Consider the following 26,234-nt stretch of genomic DNA (forward strand, 5'->3'; position numbering starts at 1 on the left):
ATTTATCTCAACAGACTACAATTGCTGGCATAGAAAGAGAACTAGAGCCAAGTGTATACCCGAAAAAGCTTGACGATGCGTAAGTGTATCGCGACCTTCCTGTCTCAATCCTTCTAATGAAAGTATAGGTATCGGCGTATTCTGTCACAAATGAAAGTTCGCGATAGTCACAGAGAAAAAGGCATACCTAAGGATGTTAAAATGGTTCTTCAGTGGCTCACGCTGGCAAGGAGACCGCTTGAATGGCGAGAAATCCAAGTACTCAAGTCAATTGACCGGCGAGAGCAATCAATCGACTTTGAAAGACAAAAGTTCCACGTTGATGCAAAAGACCTCTGTGGACCTTTGGTCAATGTCTCGAAAGACGGAACTGTCGAGCTGATACATTTGACGGCAAAACAGTACGATATCCCGTTTTATAAAAGTATGACTCAATAGTCGCTAATCATAGCAAACAGCTTTCTCGTGGATGCGGGAATTGTAGATCCATTGCATGGCGATATCCGAATGGCGTCACTTTGTATCGACTATCTGAATCTTCCCATATTTGTGGGCTCAATTTCAGGCGATGCCGCCCTTCGCGGTGACTATGGTTTCATGGAATACGCTGCTCTGTACTGGATTCGGCATTTGGAAGGGGCAATCGCGGAAGCGAAGAGAAGAATCGCGAAGACAAAATTACGAGAGACCCAGCAACCCGAGGACAGCGATGACAGCGAAGCTCCTTTTGCCTATCCAACCTTACAGGAAGATGAATACTCGCGTATTATGTCTCCACTTGCCGAATCACTCGGCGTCTTTATTGATCATCACTGGACATCGCCAAAATCTTATCTCACAGTTTCCGACCGGAACAGAAAGAATCTCCAAGTATTCGAGCCCTGGTCCTTTTACGAAGAGTTACAGCAAATCTATGTATCGACCCGGAAGCAGTTGCATTCTTTTGGGCCCCTAAAAAAGGACGAACTTTCAACGGACATAACGGATGTTATTGAACAGGTCCGGGCAGTAATTGAAGATTCATTCTCGATGTCTCAGGGCTCTGATCCACCCAAGGATATGGTGGAGAGATATGGTCAAGGTCCTTACCGATGTGCTCGCTTCAGCTGTCGCTCATTCACCTTCGGGTTTCTGACGCCGGATAAGCGAGAGAATCATGTCGCAAGGCATGAGAGGCCACATAGGTGCAACGACGAAAAATGCGAAAACGGCTTTGATATTGGATTCGCGTCTCTTGCTCAATACAAAAAACACATGAAGGACTACCATCCGGACCTCTCTCAGCGAGACCACGAGTTTCCCACGGACAAGGAGATACAATTGAGCATTCGCGCTAAAAATACAGAATCGCAAGCGCAGGCCGCAAAAAAAACCACCGACACGACCACTAAGGATAATGCGGCACCTCAAAGAACTGCAGAAGTTGTATCTGATGGAGATGAATCCTCTACTGCCGCATCAGAGCCCGAGATCCGACCTCGCCCAGCCCCTAAAAAGCGCAGCAAGGACGACCTGAAATGCACATACTGCCAAAAGGAATTCACAAGACTTTACAACCTCAAGTCTCACCTCTTGATACATCAAACCAATCTCAGGTTTCCTTGCGAAGATTGCCGACGATCTTTCATTCGGAAGAGTGATCTCAATCGTCACATGAAATCTCACACTGGGGAAAAGAAGTGGGTTTGCGGGGGATGTGATACAGCTTTTGCCCGATCAGAGACCCTAAAAGCCCACCAACAACAGTCGAAAAAGGGCCAGGCCTGTCTTGAGGACCTCCAAAGACGACAGCAACAACAGATGGAAGAGCAAGATTTAATTCTGCCTTCAATCTCCTCTTTCCTTCCGAATTGAAAAATAAATTCCGGTTGTTGAATGAATAGCATTTATCTCATTCCATCTTGCGACGTAATTTGCGAGCCTGAATTACATTTACATGGATTATCTGTTAGTTGTTGTTTTCATGCGGTGCTTTTATGAGTACTTCATTCTCTTTTGAGTGTCAATTCGTCCACATGAGCAGTTGTTCGGGAACTCTCACCCCTGTCTTCCGGATTAGCTGAAATCGAAGCTGCGCAAAGTTGTTAAACAATAAAACCCACAACTATGACAATGATATACTAGAAAACCAGTGTCCCATGCTTAGACAGAGACATCATTTCCCCTTGCTATTCTCTGCATATTAAGCCTTTTTGCTTGGTCAGGCTTGCATAATTATTCTAGATGATTCATAATCAGGGTGGAGCTCAGGTTACCGATACCGCTTACAAAATTATCGGCGCTTGCAAAGCCCGAGCATCCGCGATCATTGCAATACATGATTGGTCAAGCGCCATTGGATTTTTCATGCGGCGGGGACTATGGCGAAGGAACCACAAGTTTTATTGGTGCTATGCCTGAGGAATATCGCACCATCCCATCCTGAAGCCCATGGAACAACCGTATAGTGGGGGAAATGGACTGTTGCAAGACTTGCAAGATGCGTCCAAAGATAGGAGCACTAAATCCATAATTGATATAAATTGTGGTTACCAGCTAGTTTTCTTGTAGTATTTTTAAGAAACCCAATTTGAAATACATCAACCCCTTTCATTACCTTCAAAATGGGCTCCACTGCTGTTGAATTCAAGAACTCTGCCACCTCTACTCTGCTGGAGTTGGTCAAGAGTCGCCGCACCTACTATGGCCTGAAGGGTGAAAGCCCCATCTCTGATGATGCCATTGAACGAATTGTTCAGGATTCCGTCCTCCATGTTCCCAGCTCCTTTAACACCCAGACCTCTCGGGTTGTTCTCCTCTTGAAGGAGGAACACAAGAAGGTGTGGGACATTGCTATCAAGGCTATTGAGGGGCTGGTCGCTGCTGGCCACGTTCCCAGGGAGTCCTTTGAGACCTCTACCAAGCCCAAGCTTGAGTCCTTCCGTGCGGCCTATGGAACTGTATGTATACGTGGCGGTAGCTATGACTTTTTGGGTTATTAACTCAAATCAGGTTCTTTTCTTTGTGGACTACGAGTCACTTGCCCCCATTAAGGAGAAGTTTGCCATCTACGCAGACAAGTTCGACCCTTTTGCATTGGAGTCCAATGCTATGTCCCAATACTTTGGTGAGTATACATCATTATGAGTGATTATAACAATACTGATCAAGTTTCCCTTTTTTTAGTCTGGCTTGCACTAGAGTCCGAGGGCTTCGGAGCCAACCTTCAACATTACAGCCCGCTTATTGATGAACAAGTTGCTAAGACCTGGGATCTGCCTGCTTCATGGAAATTGGATGCCCAGCTCGTTTTCGGTACACCTACCTCTGAGCCAGGCGAGAAGGTTTTTGAGCCTCTCGAGAACCGTTTCAAGGTCTTCGGCAAATAGAGGATAGTTGATTTATGACACTGAAATGATAATCCATAGCGAAATGTTACATTTTCACTTATTAAGAAAGACTATTTTGTTCCAAGGGTTTGCGTGGAAGTTTTAATCTTGGATTCTTGATTGACGTCGCTTTTCAAATGCAAGTCTAGGAACTCGACTTTGCTTAATCCCTGGATTGATCAATGTTTATCAGATAATATTCAAGACTTCCGATGGCGCTATATTCGCCATTCCAAGCAACAATGACACAAGACTTCAAGACCGAAGTAAATATGCTAAAAAGGCACACAAAACTGCAATAATTTTTGAAGCCCAATCCCAAGAGAAACAAGGCTTGAATATGACCAATAAAATGATTATTCACACAGCCTCACCGGTTGTAGTCGAGTAAAATAGTCCTTCGCCCCTGTCGCTTATAAAGTCGCCGTGAAGTCCCGCTATCACCGCGACATAATCTTTTTCTTGGGGCCTACATCAATATGACTAGTCAAACAGTGGAACTATACTTCTCATTCATTTCGCTATGGTCATGTATCGGAAGTCACCGATTTCACCAGTTGCTCAAGCAAACGGAATCTCAAGTCATCTATCAACCGATCGATTTGCTGCATGCTTTTCAATTTCTGTAAGTCTTCCTGTGAAGCAGCGTGCGGAGCAAAGACAGGCCTATCGTCTGATTGAGATGGAACGCTGGAAACGCATTCGTGACATTGAGCTCGTTCTCAATCCGAAATATTACCCCGCAGACCCGTCACTTACACATCGTGTTCTTATTGCAGCCACCGAAGAGCTTGGGCACGATAACCCATTCGTGCAGAACTACATGCACACAGAAGTAGAAGCTGTTTGGGCAGGGGAACTTGATATCGCGAGTCCAGAAACTGTTATCCCGCTTGCCGATGTGACTGGACTTGAAGGAATCCGTTTGGTGGGCAGGGCGAGGAACGAATTTAAGCTTGCGGAATTCAAGTCCGCTCTCACCGAAGATGCAGAGACGCGAAAGGTCTTTGGTGCGCCATTCTATTTCTATCAGAACGAGGCCCTGTGGGGTCAAGATCGTCTGGAGATGTTAGAAGAGATCATTCGGAGTGGGAGAAATGCTATCTTGGGACCCAAGTGAACGACGAGTGTTGAAAACAATATCAATTTGTGCCTACATGAGGAATCAAACCTCGACTATGGATATAAGAAGTCCGTGCATCAATATGATGTCCTCGGGTTATCAGAGATGAAAATCAATCTAGTGGCGACTAGACATGGTGAAAAAAGAAAACGAAGAGCGAGTATGGAGATCTAGGTCCAGCTGGATGCTTGGTCTGATGCCCTAGGGCTAAGGCACCAACAGATGATACCACACAGTCAAAAAATGATCCGAAAAGGACAAAAATATGCGACGAGCCGGGATCGAACCAGCGACCTCACGATTTGCTTGTAACAGCTGATTGAAGTTGTTCTTCAGTCGTGCGCTCTCCCAACTGAGCTATCATCGCCGCTTTGATGTAAGGGACTTGATTCTTGGATACATGATGGTCAAATTGGCTGTTCTTTGGAGCCGAATGGTGGAGATTCGGAGTCGGGACGAGTATTCCAGCTCTCTCAGCAACTACGGGTTATTTCAATCTAGATTTACAGGGCATTGCTTGATATATGTCTAGGCTTGGCATGTGCTTTTTTTTTCGGAATTTTAAACGTTTTCTGGGGGCTGGAATTGTTCAGCTTTTGACGCAGATCAAATTTTGTGTCGTTGAAGGTTTGATATCACATGACTGCATATACCCTGGTCACATGATATCAACGACAATCCTGCTCCATGGCAACTACATATTCTCGTCTCTATTACTACCAGTGGATGAGGAGAAACAAAGTGGCGATGTGAAGAGACTCGGAGATCGGGGAAGAAAGCGAAGCTATCTAGATACGGAGGGGCGACAGCCTACCTTAGCGGCCTAGATGCCTGAGGCTTGGGGACCCACCCCTTCAAGTTTTCTTGAGCTAATTGTTTATTTAAATAGCCTGTTGCAATGGCCAAAAGACGATGGCTTGGCTGCAGAATCCAGCTTTCATCGTCGTGTTCGTCATCTATTAGTACTGGAAACTCGCCCGTCACTGGTAAATATATCAAATCATGCTCAGGTGAGGTTGAACTTCAATTCCACTTTGAAGATGATAGTACTAGTGGTACCAGTAGTATTATATATAACCTTGAAACCTCTGTTTTTTCCACTGGCACTAGTACTACTACCCTAGGTAGGCACTAGCCACTGGCATACGCCTCAGGCATCAATCAACCTTCCAAGGTTTTTGGATTATCTCAACATCATGATCCATTCCCGAGGTTCCAAGGTTCAAGTTTGTGATTGGAGGTCTAATCAAAATATCTGACAGACAACCCTTTGGCAATCTCAACTTCACCAACATCATTATCACCCTGTTTTCCTGTAGCCGCTCCCAACTTGAAATTTCTGACTTGAATTCTTTGTCTAAATCGTTCGCCGGCCTTGATCGGCTTTCAACTTCTGCCTAGAATCCGTCGAGCTACAACGGCCTTTTCGCGGAGAATAGGAGACTCTTCAATTGGTACTAAGTCTGCATTGTCTTCAATTCTGACCATATAGAAAACTCCGAGTCGATCAATATGAGCTTGATCTTTTGGAGGTGTAACCACTCTATGATTACTTGATTTAAGATAGCCATCTATACCAATCGTTAGAATATGATTTTTTGAAGGAATGTTCTAAACTCACTTGTCATAAAATGAAGAGCATCAGCAATATTCACTGTCAACGCATCCATCTGCGGTCGGGCGTACTTCCATTATCCCCTATTTGTTCAGAAATTCTAAGGCTATGACAGGCTGACGGGAAGTACTAGTAGAGTGAGTGCTTGTAGCCATTGTTAATCTCCGGCTTTACTCATTTAGCGGGGACGAGCGTTCGGCACGACCGGAGTATTTGTACCTGATTTCTGGGAAGTTCAGCTGCTCAACAACACACTATACCAAAATTTCATGTCTCGAATCATATTATTTTGGAAAAATGATTGTGATATAGAGGGTATCATGATACAAGATGGTCGCTCATCTGTCAGAACTGGTAGTCGGCCAATCCCTATGGCTGGGTACATATTCCGTTTCGGAGAACAAGTGGGTCCCGGCATTTGGATAGAATCCTTGTGCATTACTCCGTGCATAAATCCCGATATTTCCACGGTTCAATATGCCGAACAGATCTGTGTTGACACCACGTATATCGACATGATAATTCATAGGCCATCGGTCGGATTTTCCCATTCAATGGCCAGGATTGAAGTTGCCCTGAATTATTTTCCCACGGAAAGCCAATAATTACCGAAGGATTTGTAGCGCCTGAAAATGCCCCGCGTCTCCGCCCAATACGGGCTGGCTTTCTTGGCCACTTTTCGGAAATATAAGGACATGTTGTCATTCCTAAGACGATGCACGTCAATCAATCATCCGTTTTGGTTATGTTCTAGTTCTGGTAGCCTCAGAGCTTGCATTCACACAATTTGCTTTAGCTAATCTCGGTTTTGCCCGCTGTCTTTGTGCCCTTGTCTCCGATTATCCGAACCCCGTGGATACGAGCTTTTTTCAATGCTACGATTTGAACCACAGGCATACCTTAGCCAGATCTGAAACCAAGCCTGCCTTGGCTCATACATTTAAGAGTCCCTTCGAACACAGAAGAGTGAATCGAGATGCCAGAAAATAATGTGGCTGCCGATCCCTCCACGGATATCGACACAAATGCCCTTGAAAAGAACATATTCGTCGACACTACCAACCTTCGATATGAAGCGACGCCAATTAACCCAGAAATCGAGAGAAAAGTATTGAGGAAGATAGATTTGTTTCTCATGCCTGCAATGGTGATTGGTACGACTAAACTTGATCCCACCCAGTCCTCCTTTTATGCCGAAACTTATATTTTACAGGCTATGGCTTAGTCTATTATGATAAGGTAGGGATATTATATGAATATACATTGGAGGCCAGGTACTGATTGAATTGGCTCTCAAAGGCACTCCTTGGCAATGCTGTTCTCTTTGGAATGACCGCAGACCTTCAACTCTCTGTCACCGATACCTCCGTCAGCCCTCCTGTAACTGACACTTCTAGGCTGAGCTGGGCAACTTCCATCTTCTATTTTGGCCAATTGGTCGGCTCGTATCCCCTAACATACATGCTGCAATACTTCGATACAAGATATGTTCTTGGCCCAACAGTTATACTGTGGGCGATAACATGTGCCGCCACAGCAGGCGTCACTACTTGGCAAGGCCTCTTTGCGCAGAGATTTTTCCTAGGTAGGAAAAAAAAGAATCAGCAGTGGAATTCTCGTCTTCTTACATCGGTTTTTACCAGGTTTTACTGAATCGATTATCCCGACTTGCTTCATGGTAACAGTTAGTGGTTTCTATACCCAGTCAGAGCAGGCTCTACGGCAAAGTTGGTGGTGGTCAGGAACTGCCTGGTTCACTATCATAGGTAGCGCCATTAGTTATGGATTCGCTCAAGTTGAGGGATCGTTGAGGCCGTGGCAATACGTCTTCATTCTTGCTGGGGCGTTGACGTTCCTTTTCGGGATTTGGTGTTTCTTTCTCCCAAACTCGCCTGTTAATGCATGGTTCTTGGACCCAGAGGAACGAGTCGTGGCTACAGAGCGACTCCGAACTGGTCAGACTGGATTGAATAACCAGAAAATCAAGCTATCACAGATCAAGGAAGCCGTGTTGGACATCAAGCTTTGGTTGATCTGTATAACCATGATCTCTGCGTGAGTCAAAGGATACAGCTATTGGGTTTTGGCCAGTCTAATATGTGAGAAATAGGTATACCGTGAACGGTGCAGTATCCGGTTTTGGTCCACTGATTGTGTCGACATTCGGATATTCTACCTTGGAGAGTATTCTCTTCCAATTTCCCCTAGGTGGTATAGCAGGAATAGGAATCATCGGGACTGGCTGGCTATGCTCCAAGTATCGCAACATCAGAGTAATGAGCTTGGTTATATGCTGCCTGCCGGTAATAGCTGGATTCATCATGATCTGGAAATCAGATTGGGGTTTCAAACCGGCTGTGCCAGTCGCGGGATACTCACTGCTGGGGTTCTTCGGACCGGTCGTGGCTCTAACCATCTCCCTCGGAGCTGGAAATGTTGCAGGTAGCACGAAACGCAGCTTCACAGCATCTGCTATATTCGTAGCCTATTGTGTGGGTAATATTATTGGCCCCCAGTTGATTCGCAGCCAGACCAAGGGTCAACACTATCCAGAGCTATGGACTGGTTTGATTATTTGGTCAGTTATACAATGCGTTTCTTGATAATTGTTTTTATTGGTACACTAATACTGAACAGCTACTGCATCACGATCACGTCTGCATCCCTTCTCTATGTACTTTGTTCGCGTGAGAATAAACACCGGGAGTCGCTTGCTTTAACAGAGTCCGAGCGTGTGCGATTAGGCTTTGAGGATTTGACGGATAAAGAGAATGTCTATTTCCGATATGTTTACTAGTTTCGGTTGTTCTCGAGTGAGTCTCATGTGCATGTGCACTGGTATAATTTACCAGGCAGTACAAAAAGTTGTATGGATACTATTTTTGAGAACAAATCCTTGGTTCAATGCGAAATGCGGAGCGAAGAACAATTAATATACTAGCTGCCTTCAATATTGAATTATATAATGTAATAAATCTACACTTCTTCCAGATCTACTCCGAGTGAGTCTTCTAAGATTGGACCTCGGCTTCATTTGATATCTGCTGACTAATCACCGAATGCGGGGATTCGGCCTTCTCCAAGGGAGAGCTCCTTTCCAAACACCCTGCATTGCGAATCATAGCTCTACTCTGGCGCAATCTGATAAAATGGCGGTGCCACAGATTACTCTTTATGTTGACATCGTCAGCCCTTTTGCGTACATCGCATTCCACGTATTAAAGGTGAGTCTTCTCCCCAATCCAACTTCACCCCGAGTCGATCAACTATGACGTCTAACGCGAATATCAGAACTCGCCCACGTTCGCAAAATGCAATGTCACTTACGTCCCGATTTTTCTCGGAGGGTTGATGCATGCTTGTAACAATACGCCGCCTATCAATATCAAAAGTGCGTCACGAAGCCGCCCCGGATTAGTTATTCGGTTACTGACAACACCTACACAGACAAGGATAAATGGATGGGTAGAGAGCGCATGCGATGGGCGAAGTATTTCAACGTCCCAATGGCAGACAAGTTCCCTGAGAACTTCCCCCCGAAAACCCTCGCGATTCAGCGCGCTCTGTGTGCCATTTCGCAGAAGTTTCCTGAGAAGATGCCGGCCGTTATTGAAGCGGTTTACCGGTCCTTTTGGGTCGATGAGAATCCCCGGATTGGAGATGTTGAGGGATTTGCCCCTGTGTTTGAAACGGTTCTTGGCCAAAAAGGGACACAGGAGGTGCTGTCAGCGGTACGTTCTGCGATGATTGTTGCATGTTTCGGTTGCATTGTTTTTCTTTTGCTTTTTCTAACGGTTTTTCAGATGACCCAGGCAGAGGTCAAGGCTGCTTTAACTGCTAATACGGACAAGTCGTTCAAAGAGGGCGCATTTGGCCTTCCGTGGTTCCAGTGCACGGATTCCGAGGGTAAAACTGAGGGATTCTGGGGTATTGATCATCTTGGAGTCGTCGCTGACTTTTTGGGATTGGATCGCAGTCGCGAGGCGGGATTCAGGGCTCTTCTCTGATTTTGGTGTCCCAAGTTGTATATTAGTATCATAACCCGGTGGCCTTTTTCCCTCGGTCTCTTCGGCTAGTTTGTAAAAGTGTCAAAGTGCTATATTGTATACAATCTCAAGAAGTAGAGTTATCCTACAGGAACCAGTCCCAATATCACCCAGCGAAGTGAAGCTCAATCATGCAGGTGCCCAGGTGATCATATATTCATAATCGAGTTATCGCAGACGCGAATATCCCGCTTCGTTATTCTGAGTCTTTAATTTGTTTTCGGAGGCAGTTGTGTACTCATATGTTTCTCTCGCAAGAAGTCGCAAATGCGTTCGGTGTCCAACTGATCAACTCGCTGTTGTTCAGCTGCGTCTTCGGTGGGATCGATAGCTAGAGAGACGGAAAAGTCGTTAGCAATATGAGACTAATTTCTTCAGAGCAAAAACCAAGCCTTGTGTATCTGTACCATTGCCGTCATTTGTATCCACACCACCGGCCAAATATCGTACTTGCGCTTGTACGGTGTGAATTGCCTCTTCCGCAACGGGGAGAACAGTTTCCTTCGCGCCTTGAACTTTTTCGCCAGCAATGGATGAGACTTCACTGCCGATTTCAGATATGGATCGGCCACCCGTAACGGAGTTGAGTTGTTCCTTCACGTTTGCAAGGACACCTTCGGATTGATTCGACTCCGAATCAGCGGGCAAGGCGTCATCATTTCTCTGTTCGGCGGAAGAGTTTGTTGAGAATGAGTCGCTCGCAGAGCTCATAGTGGTCCAGATGGTGATGGTGATATATCGGTCTGAGTGAAAGAAAACGCTATGCAAATGCAGAAAATGCTAAGGCAAAGGGGGGGTGATAGGGCTGAGTGGACGTAGGGCTGACGGAACATTGGTAGGATAGTGTAGGCAGGACTGGGGTATGACATCGATGCAAGGCGTGGGCCAGGGTTGTGCGACGATCCGCTGATCCAATTATCAGGCAGAAGGAATCCCTCATCTCGGCTGAGATCATGATGCGTGTTTTCCTAGGAAGACGTGGAGACGAGAGGATCTCGCAAGGCCAATGTGCCTGGCGATGACGTCGTTGGACCCATCAGGCACAATCTGCGGTTAAAAGGTTGCAATGTTGGTGCAAGAGGTCATCTACACTTGGACGATACCGAATAGAGTGATATAAGATCCATTGACGAGGGTGAGGGAGAAGTGAAGTTCATTCAAAAAGTTTTCATGAACTTTGGGTTGTTGGTTCAGGTTGATGTGAAGGGAAGGTTTGCCAGGAGAAAGAGTAAGAGGGGCAGATAGTTGAACAGCAGGATATACCTACCTTCCGAGGTTGTTGAAGTATTTCTCTAAAACTCCTCTATATTCTAATCCTACAATCAGTATAATTACTTATTATAACACTATAGTTTTATTCCCAACTCTGCCAGTGCCATTTCGTATACTTTACCCTGCCCCACCGCCCCCGCCGCGAATCCGTCCCCGGTGTATTCCTGCATGTCCGCATTTTCAACCTCACTCCCACTCCCTCCAACACCCATACTCCCCAACCATGGCGCCCATCCCAGTGACAATCGTCACCGGTTTCCTAGGCTCAGGAAAAACAACCCTCCTCCTAAACCTAATCCCGCAACTCCCACCAACCTACCGCCTCGCCCTACTTAAAAACGAATTCGGCGATGTAGCCGTCGACTCCCAACTAGCCACCGCACAATCAATCTCCGGAGTCCGCGAACTCCTAAATGGCTGCATCTGCTGCAATCTCGTCGGCCAGCTCAGCGATGCCCTCGAACAACTACGCACAGAGGTCATACCGGACCGAATCGTCATCGAAACGAGCGGCAGCGCATTCCCCGCCACCCTCGCCATGGAAGTGAACCGGCTCGCGCGCGAGGGGCCCTCCGCGGGCCAGTTCACGCTCGACGGCGTGATTAGCGTCATCGACGTCGAGAATTGGGAGGGGTATGAGGATACGTCGTATACGGCGAAGATCCAGGCGAAATATACGGATCTGATTGTTTTTAACAAGTGGGAGGGAGTACCGGAGCAGCGGTTTGATGTTTGTCTTGATCGGGTGGGGGATTTGGGGGTTGAGACGCCGTGGGTTAAGTCTGTGAGGGGTGTTGTGGATAAGGATGTTTTGCTGGGGATTGATGGGGCGTTGTTTGCGAAGGAGGATGGGGGGAATGATGCTGGTGTTCAGAATGGCGACGGCCATGGTCATGGCCATGAGCATAAACATGATCATCAGTCCGAGGTGGAGGTGTTGTCCGTTGTTCTGAAGGGATCGGCTGCTGGAAAAACGGTTGATGTTGAAGCGTTGGAAAATCTACTTTCCGCCGCGCCGAGGGAGGAGGTCTATCGCATCAAGGGAATTATTCGCTCTTCGGGCCAAAAGCCACCTGCTGAGTCTTCGGATGATCTTCAGACGAGGAATACTGGAGATGATGCTAGTCGGTATTATATCCTTAACTGGGCTTTTGGCAGGTGGACTGCGACGCCGTCGACTGTTGTTGCGGAATCCGCTGATGAAACGATCGTTGCGAGATTGACCCTCATCTTGGCTCGGTATGAATCTGCCAAGTGGAAGAAGAAGCTTGAAGCAGGTGGCCTGGTGAAGGCTGTTGAGGATGGAGAGGTTGAGTTGGTTGTGAACCGGTTGGTTTGAGATGGATATGAACTGGAGCTGGCTCCTATTTCGCATTTATGTGCTGGACAGGACGTTGATGATATCGGAATTCTAGATTAGATGATAGACATGATGATGATGTACAAAGAAAGACACGAGGAGATATAACACAAGAGAAACTAGGCATGTCGATAACTCGGCCATATATTTCAAGGTTTACAGGGTTTATTGAGACATACAGGCTAAAGGCAATAAATATTCCCAACGAGAAGTCTAGCTGTGCTTCTAAAGCTCTACTATGGGCGTGAATGACCGGCGCTGAAAGAGTAAATTCTAAACGCAGTGTAGAATCTAATCTATCGAATCTACAAGAATGTATGTCTATGGAGGAGAAGCAACGACAACGCTGCGGTGAAGGCGTTAAGCAAAAAGAAAAACACTTGATTAACGAAGTGGGGTGGATTAATCAGAGCCAGAAAGTTTCCAGGCCAAAAAACATGCATAGTGAATGAAGGACCGCAGTAAATGCGAAGGCAGAAACGAAAACAGGCGAAATGAAAAATGAGAAGTGGCCAAGACCAATTCAATTCAATTAGTAGTCGAGAAGCGCCGAGGCACCAGTCTCGCTCGAGATGTAGATCACCTCGTGATTGTCGGAGAATCCATTGAAGCGAGTGGCACTGCACTTGGTGTAAGCACCCATCTCCTCGAAGTACAGCCAATCGCCGGTGTTCAGCAGACCGGGCAGATCGATGCGCTCGGTGATGACATCGATGCCGTCGCAGGTGGGGCCCCAGATGGAGTACGCGATGGTCTCCGAAGTCGCAGAACTTGGAGAGTCGTTATCTGCGGACACGAGGACCTGAGCAACAGGGTGCTGGTGGTCGAAGATGATGTTCGAGAAGTTGCCGTATACACCGTCGTTCAGGTAGAGCATGTAGGCGTCGCGCGAAGGGTCCTCTGGGTCAGGAACATCACGGCGGGCGATGACATTGGCGGCCAAGGTGAAGGCGTTGGCGACATAGTAACGACCAGGCTCGGCAATGATCCGAATATTCGGCGGGAAGTAGGTCTCCAGAGCGTCGCTCAGGATACCGGAGAACTTCTCGAAGGTGTCACCGCTGAAGCCACCGCCCACGTCCAAGGTGTGCATCTCGTGGCCGATGGCGGAGGCTTGGTCAAAGACCAGGCGGGCATCCTCGACAGCCTTGAGGAAAGCACGAGGATCCTCGGCGCCAGATCCGACGTGGAAGCTAACGCCGACGACCTTGAGCTCAAGTTGGTGAGCTAACTCGAGCAGCTGGGGGGGCAATGTCCATGGATGCACCGAACTTCATGCTCAGGCGGCACAAGCTGGTGGAGTCATCGGTCAGAATACGGAGGTACAGCTCGGCCTCGGGGAACGTGGCCTTGATCTTATACAGCTCGTCGGCGTTATCAAAGGTCATCTGCTTCACGCCAACCTCCTTGGCGTAGCGCAGGTAAGACTTAGTCTTGCAGGGCTGGGCGTAGATAATACGGCTGGGATCGATGCCCGTCTGGAGGGCAAGATCGATCTCCGCCTTGGAAGCACAGTCGAATCCATTGCCCAGTTGGGCCATAAGACGAAGCACCTCGGGGTCGGGATTACATTTGACAGCTGGTAAAACATGTTAGCGAAAGAAGTTCGACGATAAATGCATCGAGATGTAACGAAAAGTCTTACCATAGAAAGGCTTGACACGGCTCAAGTTCATCTTCCAGCGCATATGCTGGCGGTAGACCTCTCCCATATCCGCCACATAAAACGCATCCTCCTCTCCAGGGCCGCAATTGTCCACATCCACCTCGGCAGCCCTTTTCTTCAAGATTTGTAGGACAAGATCCTTGGCAGTCAACTGAGATTGCAACACATCATCCCCGCCATGATTGACGAGGGCGGAGTGGTCACGACGAAAGTCGTTTTTGATGGTGCATAATTCAGCAGGGGAAACACACGCGGTTGGTGCCATCACCGTGCAGCTGCGATTCAGCACGATAAGTTCTTTTTTATTAAACAAAAAAAAAAGAATAAAGTTTTGTAGGTTTCAACAGTTAACGCAACTGCGTGTATTAGGGAGGACGAAAAGTGTCACAACCGTAGTTGACTGGACCAAGCCTCCTAGACCCTTCCTCCTTAAGAGGAAGAACCTGCGAAGAAGTCCTATGCGGCAGCTCAAGAATTGAGGGAATAATCTGAGAGGGCGTCAAGGCGACGAAAAAAGGCGCACCAGACGGAAGTTTAGGAAAGGCAAGCAGGAGGTGGAATGTTGTTAAGAGTGTCGCGCTGACGTCGAGTGGAGACAATTTGGCTGAGAAGTAAAAGAGAGCCTGCGGGAGCCGTGATGACCTTGGAGTGCCCTTGAGAAGACCAAAGGCAAGGTCAAAGCTGGGAAATTGGATGAAGTCTAGTAGTCACCAGTCAGGATTAGCACGAGGGTCACAACGAGACGGAAAGTATGAGTGAAAAAAATGGACGGTTGAGGGGGAAGAATTGGGCTCAGAGTTTTAAGTTGGGGGGAGATGAGGGCTTATTAGGGCACAACATCGTTGGTTGTGGAAAAAAGGCGCACGGGCACAAGTTCCAAGGCAGGGGAAGACAGCAGCAAGCGATGGAAGCAGCTGGGAACAATAAATCACTCACCTGGGGAAACCCAAAAGGAAGCTTGGAGAGAGAAAAAAAGAAGTAGAGGGGGTTGTCTCTCCGGGGGTGAAAACGGTGCGGGCTTCAGCTGTGGGCGGTGAACGGCAGAAAAAAAAACCAGGGAAAGACCAGACCAGCCTAGGCCGAGTCCAGCATTCACTACAGTAACTGTTCACCTCCGTAACCTAATTAGTACTTTCTACCCTTCGTACTAGTACAAGAATGTACATCCCGCGGCCTAACCTTGATATGCGCGATTTCTAGGTTCCATACTACAGAGCAAGTCTCGTTTTTGTGAGGGTTTTTTCGTTGGCTATTTTTGGACCTTTGCATTGGATATGTTTGTCTCTACTCCGGACATGCATGGGATGCAGCAATTGCCCCTGCGGATCACAGCCATATGTATATACATCTCACATAGTAGCCCATTTCTCCCTACTCCATAGCTGATTCCCATGAAATATGCGGTGTAGTCATTTCCGACACTGCAATGTGGTGGCCTCAGAGCTGCCGGTGGCGCAGGTCAGTCTCCACTCAATGAAAGGATCAAGCCCTCTTGCTGTCCAGTGTCCTCCCTGTTTCTCGGTTTCTTTCCCCCCTCCTATTAAAGCGGACCGTACTGATTTTGCGGCCAAAATGGGCGAGGAAGTGGTTTTGTGCCTGCAGGATCGGCAAAGCTGGAAAAGGCCCCCGCGATGACGCACGGTGGGCACAATCCCGAGCAGCACGGACCAGTCACACGAGCCTGTCGCTTGTCCTCCAATGGTCACCGCTATGGTCCCCCTCCCCTTCCCTTTCTATTATCCACATCTACTCCGCTCGGCGCTGGTAGCTGTACATTTGAATCTCGTCCGACTCATCATGTTGGGTGGGAAGCTTCACGTTTGCCTGCTGGGGAACAAAACCGGCCGTTGTCATCAACTCAAAAAACACAGCCTCACTTTCGTGTCGACGCTTCAGAGCTACTAGAACCACTGCGTCCGGGGAAGTCCGGACCAGTCGCTCCATACAGGAAACCAGGGCTGGCTGGCTGTCCGAATTATAAGTACAGTCGGAGACCAGGATCAGGTCCAATGACTTGTCGCACAGTTCTGATGGCGGCTCAGCCCAGTCAAGAGTCTGGAATTTCGCGACTGAGTTCTCCTTCGGCTTGGATTGGTCCAGGTTGCGCTGAACGATCTCCGCCGCTTCAGGCATATCTGTCAAGAGCACTTCGCAGTTTTCGATCATCGTAGTCAACCCGATACCCACCATTCCGCAACCAGTGCCCAGTTCAATTACCTGGAGTGGCGAGCTTCGAGGGCTGGTAAGAAGCTGAGTGAGGGCGGGCATGCCAACGTCAGCACCCTTGGTGACATCGTTGAGGAACATGATCGAGGCCAGGGCCGCATCCCTGATTCCATTTGTTTAGCCGGAATTTTTGAGCAGGGGTATTTATACATAGTCATAGGATATAAACCTTGGAATATGTAGAGCTCAACAGAAGAGATGGATATCTTACCAAAGGTGTCGCGCGATGCTATTGCCCGTCTCTTCCCAGACCTTAAACCGAGTACTTCGCTCATCGCCAACATAGAACTGGCGCTCAACCAGTGCCGGCGCACCCTTTGATACAGAAAACGGCGCGCTGAATGCTGCAACTACTAAGGGAGCCCCATTCGTCTTGAGTCGATCTTCCGAAATTCTGAGAACTTGCGCCTTGAAACAGGACTCGCCAGTACCGACCATGTTGGTCGTGAATGGACCCATAATGACGGGTAGTTGGCGTGAGCCAGCTTCCCAATCATCCAGCTTCTGGGCCTTGATTTGAAGCTGGGGATGGCGAACCCATGTGTAGCATAGTTCCACATCCTCGGCGAGGAACTCGTTGCCCAGGTCATTGGTGATGGTGATCAAGGATGTTATATAGTATTCGTACCCCCTGCCTTTCTTCTTCTTGTCCCATGTTGGGGGCTTGAGGAATCGGATGTAATACACCATCTTGACGGGATTGAGTTGTGCTTTATTTCTTGATTCGGGGAGTTTTGATCAGTCCAATCTGTATTCCCCTTTTGGAGTCCCTCGGGGCACGTGCCGGACCAGCAAAAAGGCGGGCTGTCCACGTGATCAGCAAGTATGAGGGTTCAATCTACATATTTTTGTCACCTCTTTGGATCCGCTGTTCAAAGGTTGTTGTTTACCTAGGCATGTATAAGAACTAATGTTTAAAAATCAACGTTTGCCTTTTTTTCGAAGAGACATTGGAAATTCTCAATATAAGATGATAGAGATGATTTTTATCGATATTCTGATTTGGCGAACACGATAATCCCTTGCCGATGATCATATTGTCTTCAGCAGAAAATATGATAAATTCTCCACCAAACAGAGCGTTTGCAACGATCCGCAGCCTCCTGCTCGAGTAAATCATCGATATGGAAAATGCGACATCCACTGATCAAGTCCACTTCATGCACTCGAACAATCTTAGTTCCATACCAAAACTTGTACGAGCCATAGAGAAACAAAACCACCGGCGCAGCAAGATAATATGAAAAGAATGTGCTAGCCCGAGAGCTGGCCGTCATTTCACCAAATCCAGATGGCCAAGCAGCCGTCCAAAATTGAGCGATCAGCACAAGACAATTAAAGCCAAATCCGACCCAAGATCCAATCACACCAGACTGAGAACGGAATGGCAATTCATCCAAATTGCGACCCTGGCATTTCCAAGCCTGGCGAAAGCGGACATGACACAGGCAAATTGAGCCCCAGACGAATATCTCACCGAGTCCCACTATGGCCATCAACCACTCGAAGATAAGTGTCTGTTTATCTGATGCGGCGAGAAAGCAAAGCAATCCGAAAACAGATGTCAAAGCTATGGCCAAGATGGGACGGCCCTTGCGGTCAATATATGCGAGAAAGCGAGGTGCTTGGCCCTGCTCTGCTAGAGAGGATAAGGTGCGGGATGCGCCGTAGACTGAGGAATTGCCAACAGATAAGACGGCTACCAGAATTACCACATTTACTACTGACGGGAGACCAGAGATACCTATTAAAGATCCGAATTAGAATTTCTTTTGTCAGGGAGAAATATTGGAAGAATCAAAGTATACATACCCGCATCCTCGATCGCAATGACAAATGGCGAGGCATGTGCATCAGCACTAGATGATCCGCTAACAAGTCTCGAATCCGTGTACGGAACCAAAAGCCCGATTATAATGAGCGAAACGATGAAGAATAACAAGATTCTCCAAAAAACCTGCTTGGTAGCCTTTGGAATGGCCTTACGAGGATTTTCTGTTTCCGCAGCAGTCAGGCCCACGAGCTCGGTACCTGCGAATGCAAATGCTGCAGTGACAAAGACATTGCAGAGACCCTTGAAGCCATCATTAAAGGCTCCGGGATTATGCCAGTATTGGCCACCAATATAATGACCTTGTGGTCCACCGCCACAATTTAGGATAATTCCAAGAATACTAGATAGTCAATGTGTCAGCCAGGCCTATGATCAAAGCGGTTAATTTTTTAAAATCCTGCGGGAAAAAACTCACATAAAACCAATAATCGCAATAATCTTGATAATCGACAGCACAAACTCTGCCTCAGCATATCCTCTGACACCAAAGAGATTGATACTAATGATCAACAACCAAAATATAGCGGCCCATACGGCACTGGAGACACCTGGATTCCAGTACTCAATCGTGATTGACGCAGCGACAATTTCCAACGGCAACGTAATCAGCCAAGAAAAAACGTACATCCATCCCATGGCAAATCCCCACGCCGGGTCCAGAAATCGCGTCGCATATTGCGCGAATGAACCGCTGACAGGGAAAATAACCGCCATCTCGCCGAGGGCATTCATCATGCAGAATAACATGCAGCCGATCAATGTGTAGGCGATTAGGATCGAAGCTGGTCCTCCGGCTGCTAATGTGCTACCAGAACCGACGAAAAGACCGGTTCCTGAGAATGGTTAGCGGTTTGACCGATGGGCAAGGATGATTGGGTTTGCTTTTCTTACCAATTGAACCGCCAATTGCAATCATCTGGACATGCCGGGTTTTGAGACGGCGCTGAAGTGGCGGCTCTGGTGCATTATGTGGCCCATTCTCAAGTTCGTGGGACTCGTCCAAATCTTTTGTAAATGATTGAGGATCTCTTTTGAAACTATCAATGATACGTTGACCGAACTGCGGTCTGATTGATGAAGAGTGGCCCTCGGTAGCAACGACAATGGCGTCTCCTGGATTCATTTCCGGTTTCGAACTTTTGTCCGCCATGATGGTCGGCTTTTATATAGCCTTGAAGGTACAAATTGAATAATTTCAATGGTATAAATTGAAACACGGAAATATGACTTGAAATATGCTGATTATATGGACCACTGACGGCGAAGTGAAAGGTCAAATGATAGCAATCCCCTCAAAGGGCTTATAGATTGGAAATTTTATTACGCAAGATATCGGAAATGAAGAGACAATCACTTGACCCCGCATAAGATAAAGCTTACGCATTGTGGACTAGCACTCCGCATTTGAAGTTTTAGCGCGTGTAGCATTCGGCTATTTCCCGCCGGGCAGCGCCTTATGGAACGGCCTGTGCACCCCAATAAAGCTTCTAGTTAGACTACCTAGGTATGACTCAGGGGAAAGTGCGATTGTAGGTATTAGACTATGGTAAAATTGATTTGTCTTTATCTATACATCTCAATATGGAATAAAATCCAAATCTGCACTATCTATCTCGTCTATATATTCACCCATGTACTTGTCAATATGACTTGTAATTGAAGACCCAGAGCGGTCATAGATCTCCCACCGCCGTTCCAGAATCTCCAGTGCTCTAATGATATTACGAATGTGTAGAGTAAAATATAACTCCTGGAGGAGTTCTTTAACGAGTTTCCTGTCCTGCCCGACAGCCTCGCAACTACAAAGTTTCGGTCAGTATCCATGTATGATATTCAAATGGTCTTGCTTGCGGTTGCAGAGACGTTACTTACCCGGCAGTAAATATAGGGGTGGTAAGAAGAATCCAAGGTGAAAGTGTCGTAACTGGAGTAATCGCAGACACAGAGTCCAGTATTGCTCTTACACAGCCCTGAACCTCGTCACTGAATGACGAAAGGCCGTTTACCCTTCGGTAAAGATGTATGAGACTGGCGTATTGATAGGCAGTATTGCAAGCTTGGAATTGAACAGTCATATCCGGATCGTGCAAGACTTTGCCAGGAAACTTGAGGCCAAACTCGGTATCCCGACGAATCATGTACTTGATCGAGGTTTCAAGAAGATCCGACTTCTGCTCAATGGCACTAGTAGACTCCGTTGATTCAGTATCGAGAACCGCAGCCTCTTCCCGGTGGATCAAAAGGCCAATTTCCATAAGGACGATATTGAGATCTGAGGAATATCCAGTATACGTGTCGAAGAAATAGGTTTGATCACCCTCTTGGATGACGGAGTTCGCAGAGGCCAGCTCTGAGACTTTCCCCACCTCTGTGGTCGCGGTCAAGGCCTGTATTGACCAGAACCATCGAGACCAGAGCCAGAAACTGTATTCCGACTCATTGAAGTTTATCCGTGATGCAATTTCATTGAACATGGCCCCTGCACCGTTGACATGGACGCGCCAGGAAGAATTCGCGCGACCGGAAAATATTTCACAATGGCATAATGTGCGGATTGTGTGGAGAAGAGGCTGGACTGGATAACCAGGTTTCTCAAGATCTCGACGTAGGTATCGCATGCTGGAGGCAATCAAACTGGCAACGAGATCTTCAGGCATGAATTGAGGTGGAAGTTCATTCAATAGGGTATAACGATGAAGGGCCGCAAATGCCATTGTAGCATATAGTAACGAGTCGGATTGGTGAGTCATGGGGAGAATGGTCTGACATATTTGGTCTCGAATATGGGCGGAGCTTGATATCTTTGACGTTTCGGTGATAAAGTGATGGAGGAGTAGTCGACTCGTTTTTGTCAGTGCCGGAGAAGGTTGTTGTAGGCTGAAACTCGAACATGCTGCAGAGGTCTCGTGTCCCCAATCTTGTTCGGGTAGTAAAATGGGCTCATACTGAGAGGACTTTCCAATGCTGCTCTGCAAGTTGAATGTGATTTCGTCCCTTCCTTCTTGGCAGGAGGACTTTCCCTTCCTTGGTACGCGGCCATTCCATTTCAAGGTAATTTTATATTCACATGAGACGTTGGCATCGGAACACCGCCCGCAATTCGGTTTTTGTTCATCGCATTTTTGACGGCGACGTTTGCATCGAACACATCCGTGATATGAACGCTTGACTGGGGTAGTCATGTTCAGATCAAACTTGAATTGGACAGTCCGATAAAAGTTGGTCCATACCCCGCGTGCCCGCGTAGCTCGTTATGCACTAGGTAGTATCGGCAGATAAGCGGAAATCTGCGATAAACACTCAAGGAATCCCGAGGAGAAACAGTGAGGGGTGGAAGAGTTGATGGATTGTGCGATAGAATCCTCGATCATATCGCCCTGGCCTACCAAAGCGGGCTAGACAGAACAGACTAAACTTTAGCCACGGGTCATTTTGTGACCAGAACGATAATGAAGAGGGTCGGCAGCTTGAATGGATGGCTGTTCCTGCATCTCCTCGACTTCCTGGATTCGGTCTAGCGTTATCGGCGTTGTGCGGAGTCGCCCGGCTATGGGGACCTGCCTCGAGGTACGGAGTAAGGAAACGATCATAGGGTAAAGAATTGGTGGGTGATCGCCCCCGATCCATGTATTTCCGACCAGTAATGAAGTGCATTATTCATTCCTCACACATTTATCGGCTTTCGCAACATCACCCTCATCTCCATCACCTGCCATACAGGGTTTAACCGTGAATGGATGGGTCCTGACCCGCCGCACCAACTTCCAAAATATTGTAGGCTGCCCTGTCCTTATCAATGCTATAAGATGATGTTTTTCCTTGAAATTATCATTACTCACTCCAATACTGTGAAGGGCCTCTTTCAATAAAACACCCGCGACCATGTATACACTCTACCTCTTGGTAATTGCATGCATCGTCTATCTTTCTTCGGCTACACTTCAAGCCATCAAAACCAAGGTTCCCGGGCCATGGTATACGAATCTCACGAGTTTTGTGTTGAAGTACTATGAGTTTCAAGGCAAGCGTCGAGTCTGGATTCACAGCTTACATGAGCGCTACGGACCTGTTGTTCGTCTAGCTCCCAATGAGGTCGCCTTTGCCAATTTGGAAGGAATGAAGGAAATCTATCAAAGTGGTGGAAGTGGCTATGACAAAACAGAATTTTACGATTTGTTCAAGCAATACGGTCGGCGGTATGTCTTGCGACACCTATCCAACAACAAAAATATCCCTACCAGTGCCATGCTAATCAGCATATGATATAGGCCCATGTTCGCACTCTTGAACAAGAACGAGGTACGAACAACTGCATGAAACAGCCCACAAATTTTGTACTAGTACTGATGTGAAGCAGCATTCGCAACGAAGAAAGCTATTCGCGGAAAGATATGCCATGACCAACATTTTGAATTCCACTATTATTCAAGGCATTCAGCAAAATGCTGCCAAGGTTGTCCAAAAATGCGTTGCTTCTGCTGGTAGTTATTTGGACACTTATGTAGGTAACCTCAATCATCTCCAAAAATCCCATACCGCGTTGCTGACTACTAGCTAGACGGTTCTTCATTGCTATGCCCTTGACTGTGCTTCGCATGCTCTGTTCAATCCGTCCGGCACAAAGTCCCTTGACGAGAAGGAAGATTACGTCTTAATGGAAGATCTTTCATACGATGATCGACTCCAAAGTAAGAACTTCTCTGTTCAAAAATTCAAATTTACATAATCTAACATGAAAACACATAGGCAGGCTTGTTCAGCACCACTGGCCTATCCTGGCATCTATCCGGTCTTGCTTCACTCCTAAGCCCATGATGTCTCTGTCCCACACGTTTGTTCTCAACAGAGTATCCAGCTCCAAGACGGAAGAATCAGCTCTGCTCCACAAATTACGAAGCAAGGCCAACAATATTGAGGAAATTCAGATGGCCGCGGAGTGCATGGATCACTTGGCCGCGGGAATTGATACAACAGGCGATGCGCTCTGTTTTCTCATGCATGAGCTGTCCCTTCCAAGATCACTAGCACTTCAGAAACGCCTCCATCAGGAAATCATCGAGAACCCCAACGCCAAACTCGACGATTTACCGTATATGGACGCTGTTATCAAGGAAGGGCTTCGGCTTTTCCCGCCAATTCCAATGAGTCTGCCTCGATATGTCCCCAAGGAAGGAAGAACTATCAGCGGTTACTCTCTGCCCGGGAACTCGATTGTCAGCTGTCAAGCCTATTCGATGCATCTGATGGATACATCTGTATTTCCTAATGCGTCGGAATTCCTTCCAGAGAGATGGCTCGCGAAGGAAGGAGAGGTGGAGAGAAATAGAATTTTCTTTGCCTTTGCTGCTGGAGGTCGGGGATGTATTGGAAAGAAGTGAGTGCCCATCTTCGACTCGGACCAAAACCTTGCACCATACTAATCTGTCGCAGCCTTGCCCTTGTCGAAATGAAGACGCTTCTTCGAGACATTTATGGCAGATTCACGACAAATATCGCACCTGAGATGTCTAGTGATATGTCCATTGACGACCAGATTATCGCATCTCGACCAAAGGATCAAAAATGCCTCCTTACATTCCAAGAAGTATCAGTTTAATATTGAGTTCATTGTTTATGGGGACTGGGGCGAATGGTTTAGATAAATTGTCAAGCACTCATAACAAATGAAAGCACAGAAAGAAATTTTATCAGAACCATGGCTACCAGTCTACTAAGATATGTACAATAAATCCGCATTTTCATACATCGGCTTTCCCTTTTGGGAAGCTACCCCAGCTTCACGTGCCCGCTGACTAACCGAATGACATCGTCGCCAGCCGCTCGTTGCTCCATCGCTCACCCAGCCATCCCACGCGCCGATGAAGTAAATTCCACTATATCAGACCCTCCGTCCTTGGTCATCCTAGCCTCGCTTCAAGATGATGCGACCGCGTGATCCGCGCTTTCGGCAGCGGATCAACCAACTCTCCCACAACCTCGAAACCGCCAATGAAACCGCCCAAGAAGGCCTCTACACCTTTTCGCAGAACTACATTTCCCCTTGCCTGGCAGCGGTCGGCAATTGCGTCCAGACCTGTACAGATCCATGTCTGCCGAGTCGAGACGACCACCTCCGTCGGCGGCGACGCGGGCGTGCTGAAGACAACTTCGATTTCTATGATGATTGGGACAACGAAGAGACCGACGAGACGCTGCTGGGATGGGGCACTGGCGAGTTGGACCGTCTTCTAGCTGGAAGTGGCCTGGCCAGGGGGAGTGCGGAGCAGCCGCGTCGCCAGAGGCGTATGAGTTATGGTACACGTCACACAAGACGGAGGAGCACGGTGCACATTCCAGATAATCGCAGCGACCCGACCGTCATTCCCAGCTCGTCACTGATTGGGTTTCTTGAGCGCTTCCCCTGGAGGTTCGGTGCCAAGGGCGTGAAGTACCGGCCATCCGCTGCGGATTTGCAGGAACATCCCGGTAGCTTGAAGCGGCATCCCCAGGAGGATGAGCCTTTGATGGAAGCTACAGAGGACGATGGCGATCAAATAAACTACGCTTGGAATGGGCGGAACCGGAGCTCTACGCAGTCCTCGAAAGGGACGTCGAATTCTTTGAGCTCGCGTGGTGATTTATTCCCCAGTGACGAGGAGGAGGATGCAGTTCCGCTGGATGATGAATTTGCGCTTGCCTTTGGCCGTCGGGGAACTGGCCTGGAGTCAGATGACCAGTCTGGAACAAAATCAGAGATGGTAAGGTCGGCATCAGGAACGTCCAGCCTTGCCGAGGCCTCTTCCAAGAAATCCAAGAAGAAGAACAAGAAGAAGAAAAGACGGTCTTCAACCAAGTCACCAACGAGTCCGGGCTCTGGTGTTATACACGGCGTCAATGCATTGTCGATGGATGATCTGAAAATGGAAGAGGAGCGCGCAAGACTAGAAGAGGAGTCTACGATTGAAAGAAAGCGTCTAGCTGCTCAAGAACTAGCCCAGCAGCGGGGTCTCGAACTTGATGATGCTCATATGGTATGAGCGACTAGGATTGTTTCCCAAATGACAATTACTCGAATGCTAACGTGATCCACCAGCCTGCCCAACACCCCAAATCGACAGTGCAACCACCTAACATCCCCGAAAGGCAGGCCTTTTATTTAACTAACGAAATCCAAAACCCCAAAACTCGTACTAGAAAGTCAAGCGATTCATCCGCTCCCCAGTTGTCAGACGACCAATATGAACCGTTTCCTGCATTTGGAACAGAAAATTCAGCAGGATCTCCGGGTGCTACAACTACCTCACCTCGCCTCGGATCAGTGAGCGCATCAGATGTCTCTCTGGATTTGACCAAGAGACCGCATCCTCGCAATGCAGACGCAGAAACGTCGAACTGATCTTCAGCTCCGCTCTACTTGATGCTGCTTTTCCTTGACAACTGCCATGGCTGTACGATATTATGACTTCTTTTTTTCATGTACCTTATACCCCGTCGATAACGATTTAATGGACTATCGACCGCGATCGCTTAATTGCGAGCACACCGCGGCATTTGCAGCGTGAATTGAAAACGCCACGCTAGTAATGGCATCAGATGGGCCATGCACTTTGCCGAGCTATCTAGCTTGAATATATTTCGTAAAACCTTCATTTCTCCATTTGAGTCTCTTCAAATATATCCAATAGCCCGTCCCGGCGTATTCCGGTAGACGTAAATGCTCGAAGCTACCCACGTACCAAATTTCC

The 26,234-nt window shown here is 47.6% G+C and overlaps 13 protein-coding genes across 13 annotated transcripts; 8 read left to right on the plus strand and 5 right to left on the minus strand.

Moving 5' to 3' along the window:
- Positions 1–507: 507 nt before the first annotated feature.
- Positions 508–1,854, plus strand: N7533_001948 (C2H2-type zinc finger protein; the record flags this gene model as incomplete). The annotated part of the gene is made up of 1 exon (XM_057098598.1): positions 508–1,854. The coding sequence occupies one exon, from the start codon at positions 508–510 to the stop codon at positions 1,852–1,854; it is 1,347 nt and encodes a 448-aa protein (XP_056963734.1).
- Positions 1,855–2,603: 749 nt separating this feature from the next.
- Positions 2,604–3,368, plus strand: N7533_001949 (Nitroreductase family protein; the record flags this gene model as incomplete). The annotated part of the gene is made up of 3 exons (XM_057098599.1): positions 2,604–2,939; positions 2,992–3,106; positions 3,166–3,368. 3 exons carry the CDS (start codon positions 2,604–2,606, stop codon positions 3,366–3,368), a joined length of 654 nt encoding a protein of 217 aa, XP_056963735.1.
- A 523-nt stretch (positions 3,369–3,891) lies between these two features.
- Positions 3,892–4,488, plus strand: N7533_001950 (uncharacterized protein; the record flags this gene model as incomplete). Its single annotated transcript, XM_057098600.1, has 1 exon — positions 3,892–4,488. One exon carries the CDS (start codon positions 3,892–3,894, stop codon positions 4,486–4,488), a length of 597 nt encoding a protein of 198 aa, XP_056963736.1.
- Positions 4,489–7,082: 2,594 nt separating this feature from the next.
- Positions 7,083–8,903, plus strand: N7533_001951 (MFS general substrate transporter; the record flags this gene model as incomplete). Its single annotated transcript, XM_057098601.1, has 6 exons — positions 7,083–7,260; positions 7,320–7,345; positions 7,406–7,691; positions 7,750–8,161; positions 8,217–8,684; positions 8,744–8,903. The coding sequence occupies 6 exons, from the start codon at positions 7,083–7,085 to the stop codon at positions 8,901–8,903; spliced, it is 1,530 nt and encodes a 509-aa protein (XP_056963737.1).
- Positions 8,904–9,165: 262 nt separating this feature from the next.
- N7533_001952 (putative 2-hydroxychromene-2-carboxylate isomerase) lies at positions 9,166–10,113 on the plus strand (the record flags this gene model as incomplete). Its single annotated transcript, XM_057098602.1, has 4 exons — positions 9,166–9,330; positions 9,398–9,497; positions 9,554–9,837; positions 9,910–10,113. 4 exons carry the CDS (start codon positions 9,166–9,168, stop codon positions 10,111–10,113), a joined length of 753 nt encoding a protein of 250 aa, XP_056963738.1.
- A 390-nt stretch (positions 10,114–10,503) lies between these two features.
- Positions 10,504–10,863, minus strand: N7533_001953 (uncharacterized protein; the record flags this gene model as incomplete). Its single annotated transcript, XM_057098603.1, has 1 exon — positions 10,504–10,863. One exon carries the CDS (start codon positions 10,861–10,863, stop codon positions 10,504–10,506), a length of 360 nt encoding a protein of 119 aa, XP_056963739.1.
- Positions 10,864–11,647: 784 nt separating this feature from the next.
- N7533_001954 (CobW-like GTP-binding protein) lies at positions 11,648–12,763 on the plus strand (the record flags this gene model as incomplete). The annotated part of the gene is made up of 1 exon (XM_057098604.1): positions 11,648–12,763. The coding sequence occupies one exon, from the start codon at positions 11,648–11,650 to the stop codon at positions 12,761–12,763; it is 1,116 nt and encodes a 371-aa protein (XP_056963740.1).
- A 553-nt stretch (positions 12,764–13,316) lies between these two features.
- Positions 13,317–14,715, minus strand: N7533_001955 (type III PLP-dependent enzyme; the record flags this gene model as incomplete). Its single annotated transcript, XM_057098605.1, has 3 exons — positions 13,317–14,011; positions 14,052–14,363; positions 14,430–14,715. The coding sequence occupies 3 exons, from the start codon at positions 14,713–14,715 to the stop codon at positions 13,317–13,319; spliced, it is 1,293 nt and encodes a 430-aa protein (XP_056963741.1).
- A 1,481-nt stretch (positions 14,716–16,196) lies between these two features.
- On the minus strand, positions 16,197–17,366 carry N7533_001956 (uncharacterized protein; the record flags this gene model as incomplete). Its single annotated transcript, XM_057098606.1, has 2 exons — positions 16,197–16,779; positions 16,888–17,366. 2 exons carry the CDS (start codon positions 17,364–17,366, stop codon positions 16,197–16,199), a joined length of 1,062 nt encoding a protein of 353 aa, XP_056963742.1.
- A 353-nt stretch (positions 17,367–17,719) lies between these two features.
- On the minus strand, positions 17,720–19,660 carry N7533_001957 (amino acid permease; the record flags this gene model as incomplete). The annotated part of the gene is made up of 4 exons (XM_057098607.1): positions 17,720–18,420; positions 18,489–18,850; positions 18,926–19,343; positions 19,402–19,660. 4 exons carry the CDS (start codon positions 19,658–19,660, stop codon positions 17,720–17,722), a joined length of 1,740 nt encoding a protein of 579 aa, XP_056963743.1.
- A 718-nt stretch (positions 19,661–20,378) lies between these two features.
- On the minus strand, positions 20,379–21,692 carry N7533_001958 (Zn(II)2Cys6 transcription factor; the record flags this gene model as incomplete). Its single annotated transcript, XM_057098608.1, has 1 exon — positions 20,379–21,692. One exon carries the CDS (start codon positions 21,690–21,692, stop codon positions 20,379–20,381), a length of 1,314 nt encoding a protein of 437 aa, XP_056963744.1.
- Positions 21,693–22,392: 700 nt separating this feature from the next.
- Positions 22,393–24,106, plus strand: N7533_001959 (cytochrome P450; the record flags this gene model as incomplete). The annotated part of the gene is made up of 6 exons (XM_057098609.1): positions 22,393–22,706; positions 22,779–22,809; positions 22,868–23,011; positions 23,069–23,198; positions 23,257–23,884; positions 23,941–24,106. 6 exons carry the CDS (start codon positions 22,393–22,395, stop codon positions 24,104–24,106), a joined length of 1,413 nt encoding a protein of 470 aa, XP_056963745.1.
- Positions 24,107–24,428: 322 nt separating this feature from the next.
- On the plus strand, positions 24,429–25,885 carry N7533_001960 (uncharacterized protein; the record flags this gene model as incomplete). Its single annotated transcript, XM_057098610.1, has 2 exons — positions 24,429–25,520; positions 25,583–25,885. The coding sequence occupies 2 exons, from the start codon at positions 24,429–24,431 to the stop codon at positions 25,883–25,885; spliced, it is 1,395 nt and encodes a 464-aa protein (XP_056963746.1).
- Between the last annotated feature and the right edge of the window lie 349 nt (positions 25,886–26,234).

This window comes from Penicillium manginii (genome assembly GCF_028828005.1).
Source record: "Penicillium manginii strain IBT 31320 chromosome Unknown utg000002l:1.0-5564898.0:1.0-5567710.0, whole genome shotgun sequence".
NCBI lineage: Eukaryota > Fungi > Ascomycota > Eurotiomycetes > Eurotiales > Aspergillaceae > Penicillium > Penicillium manginii.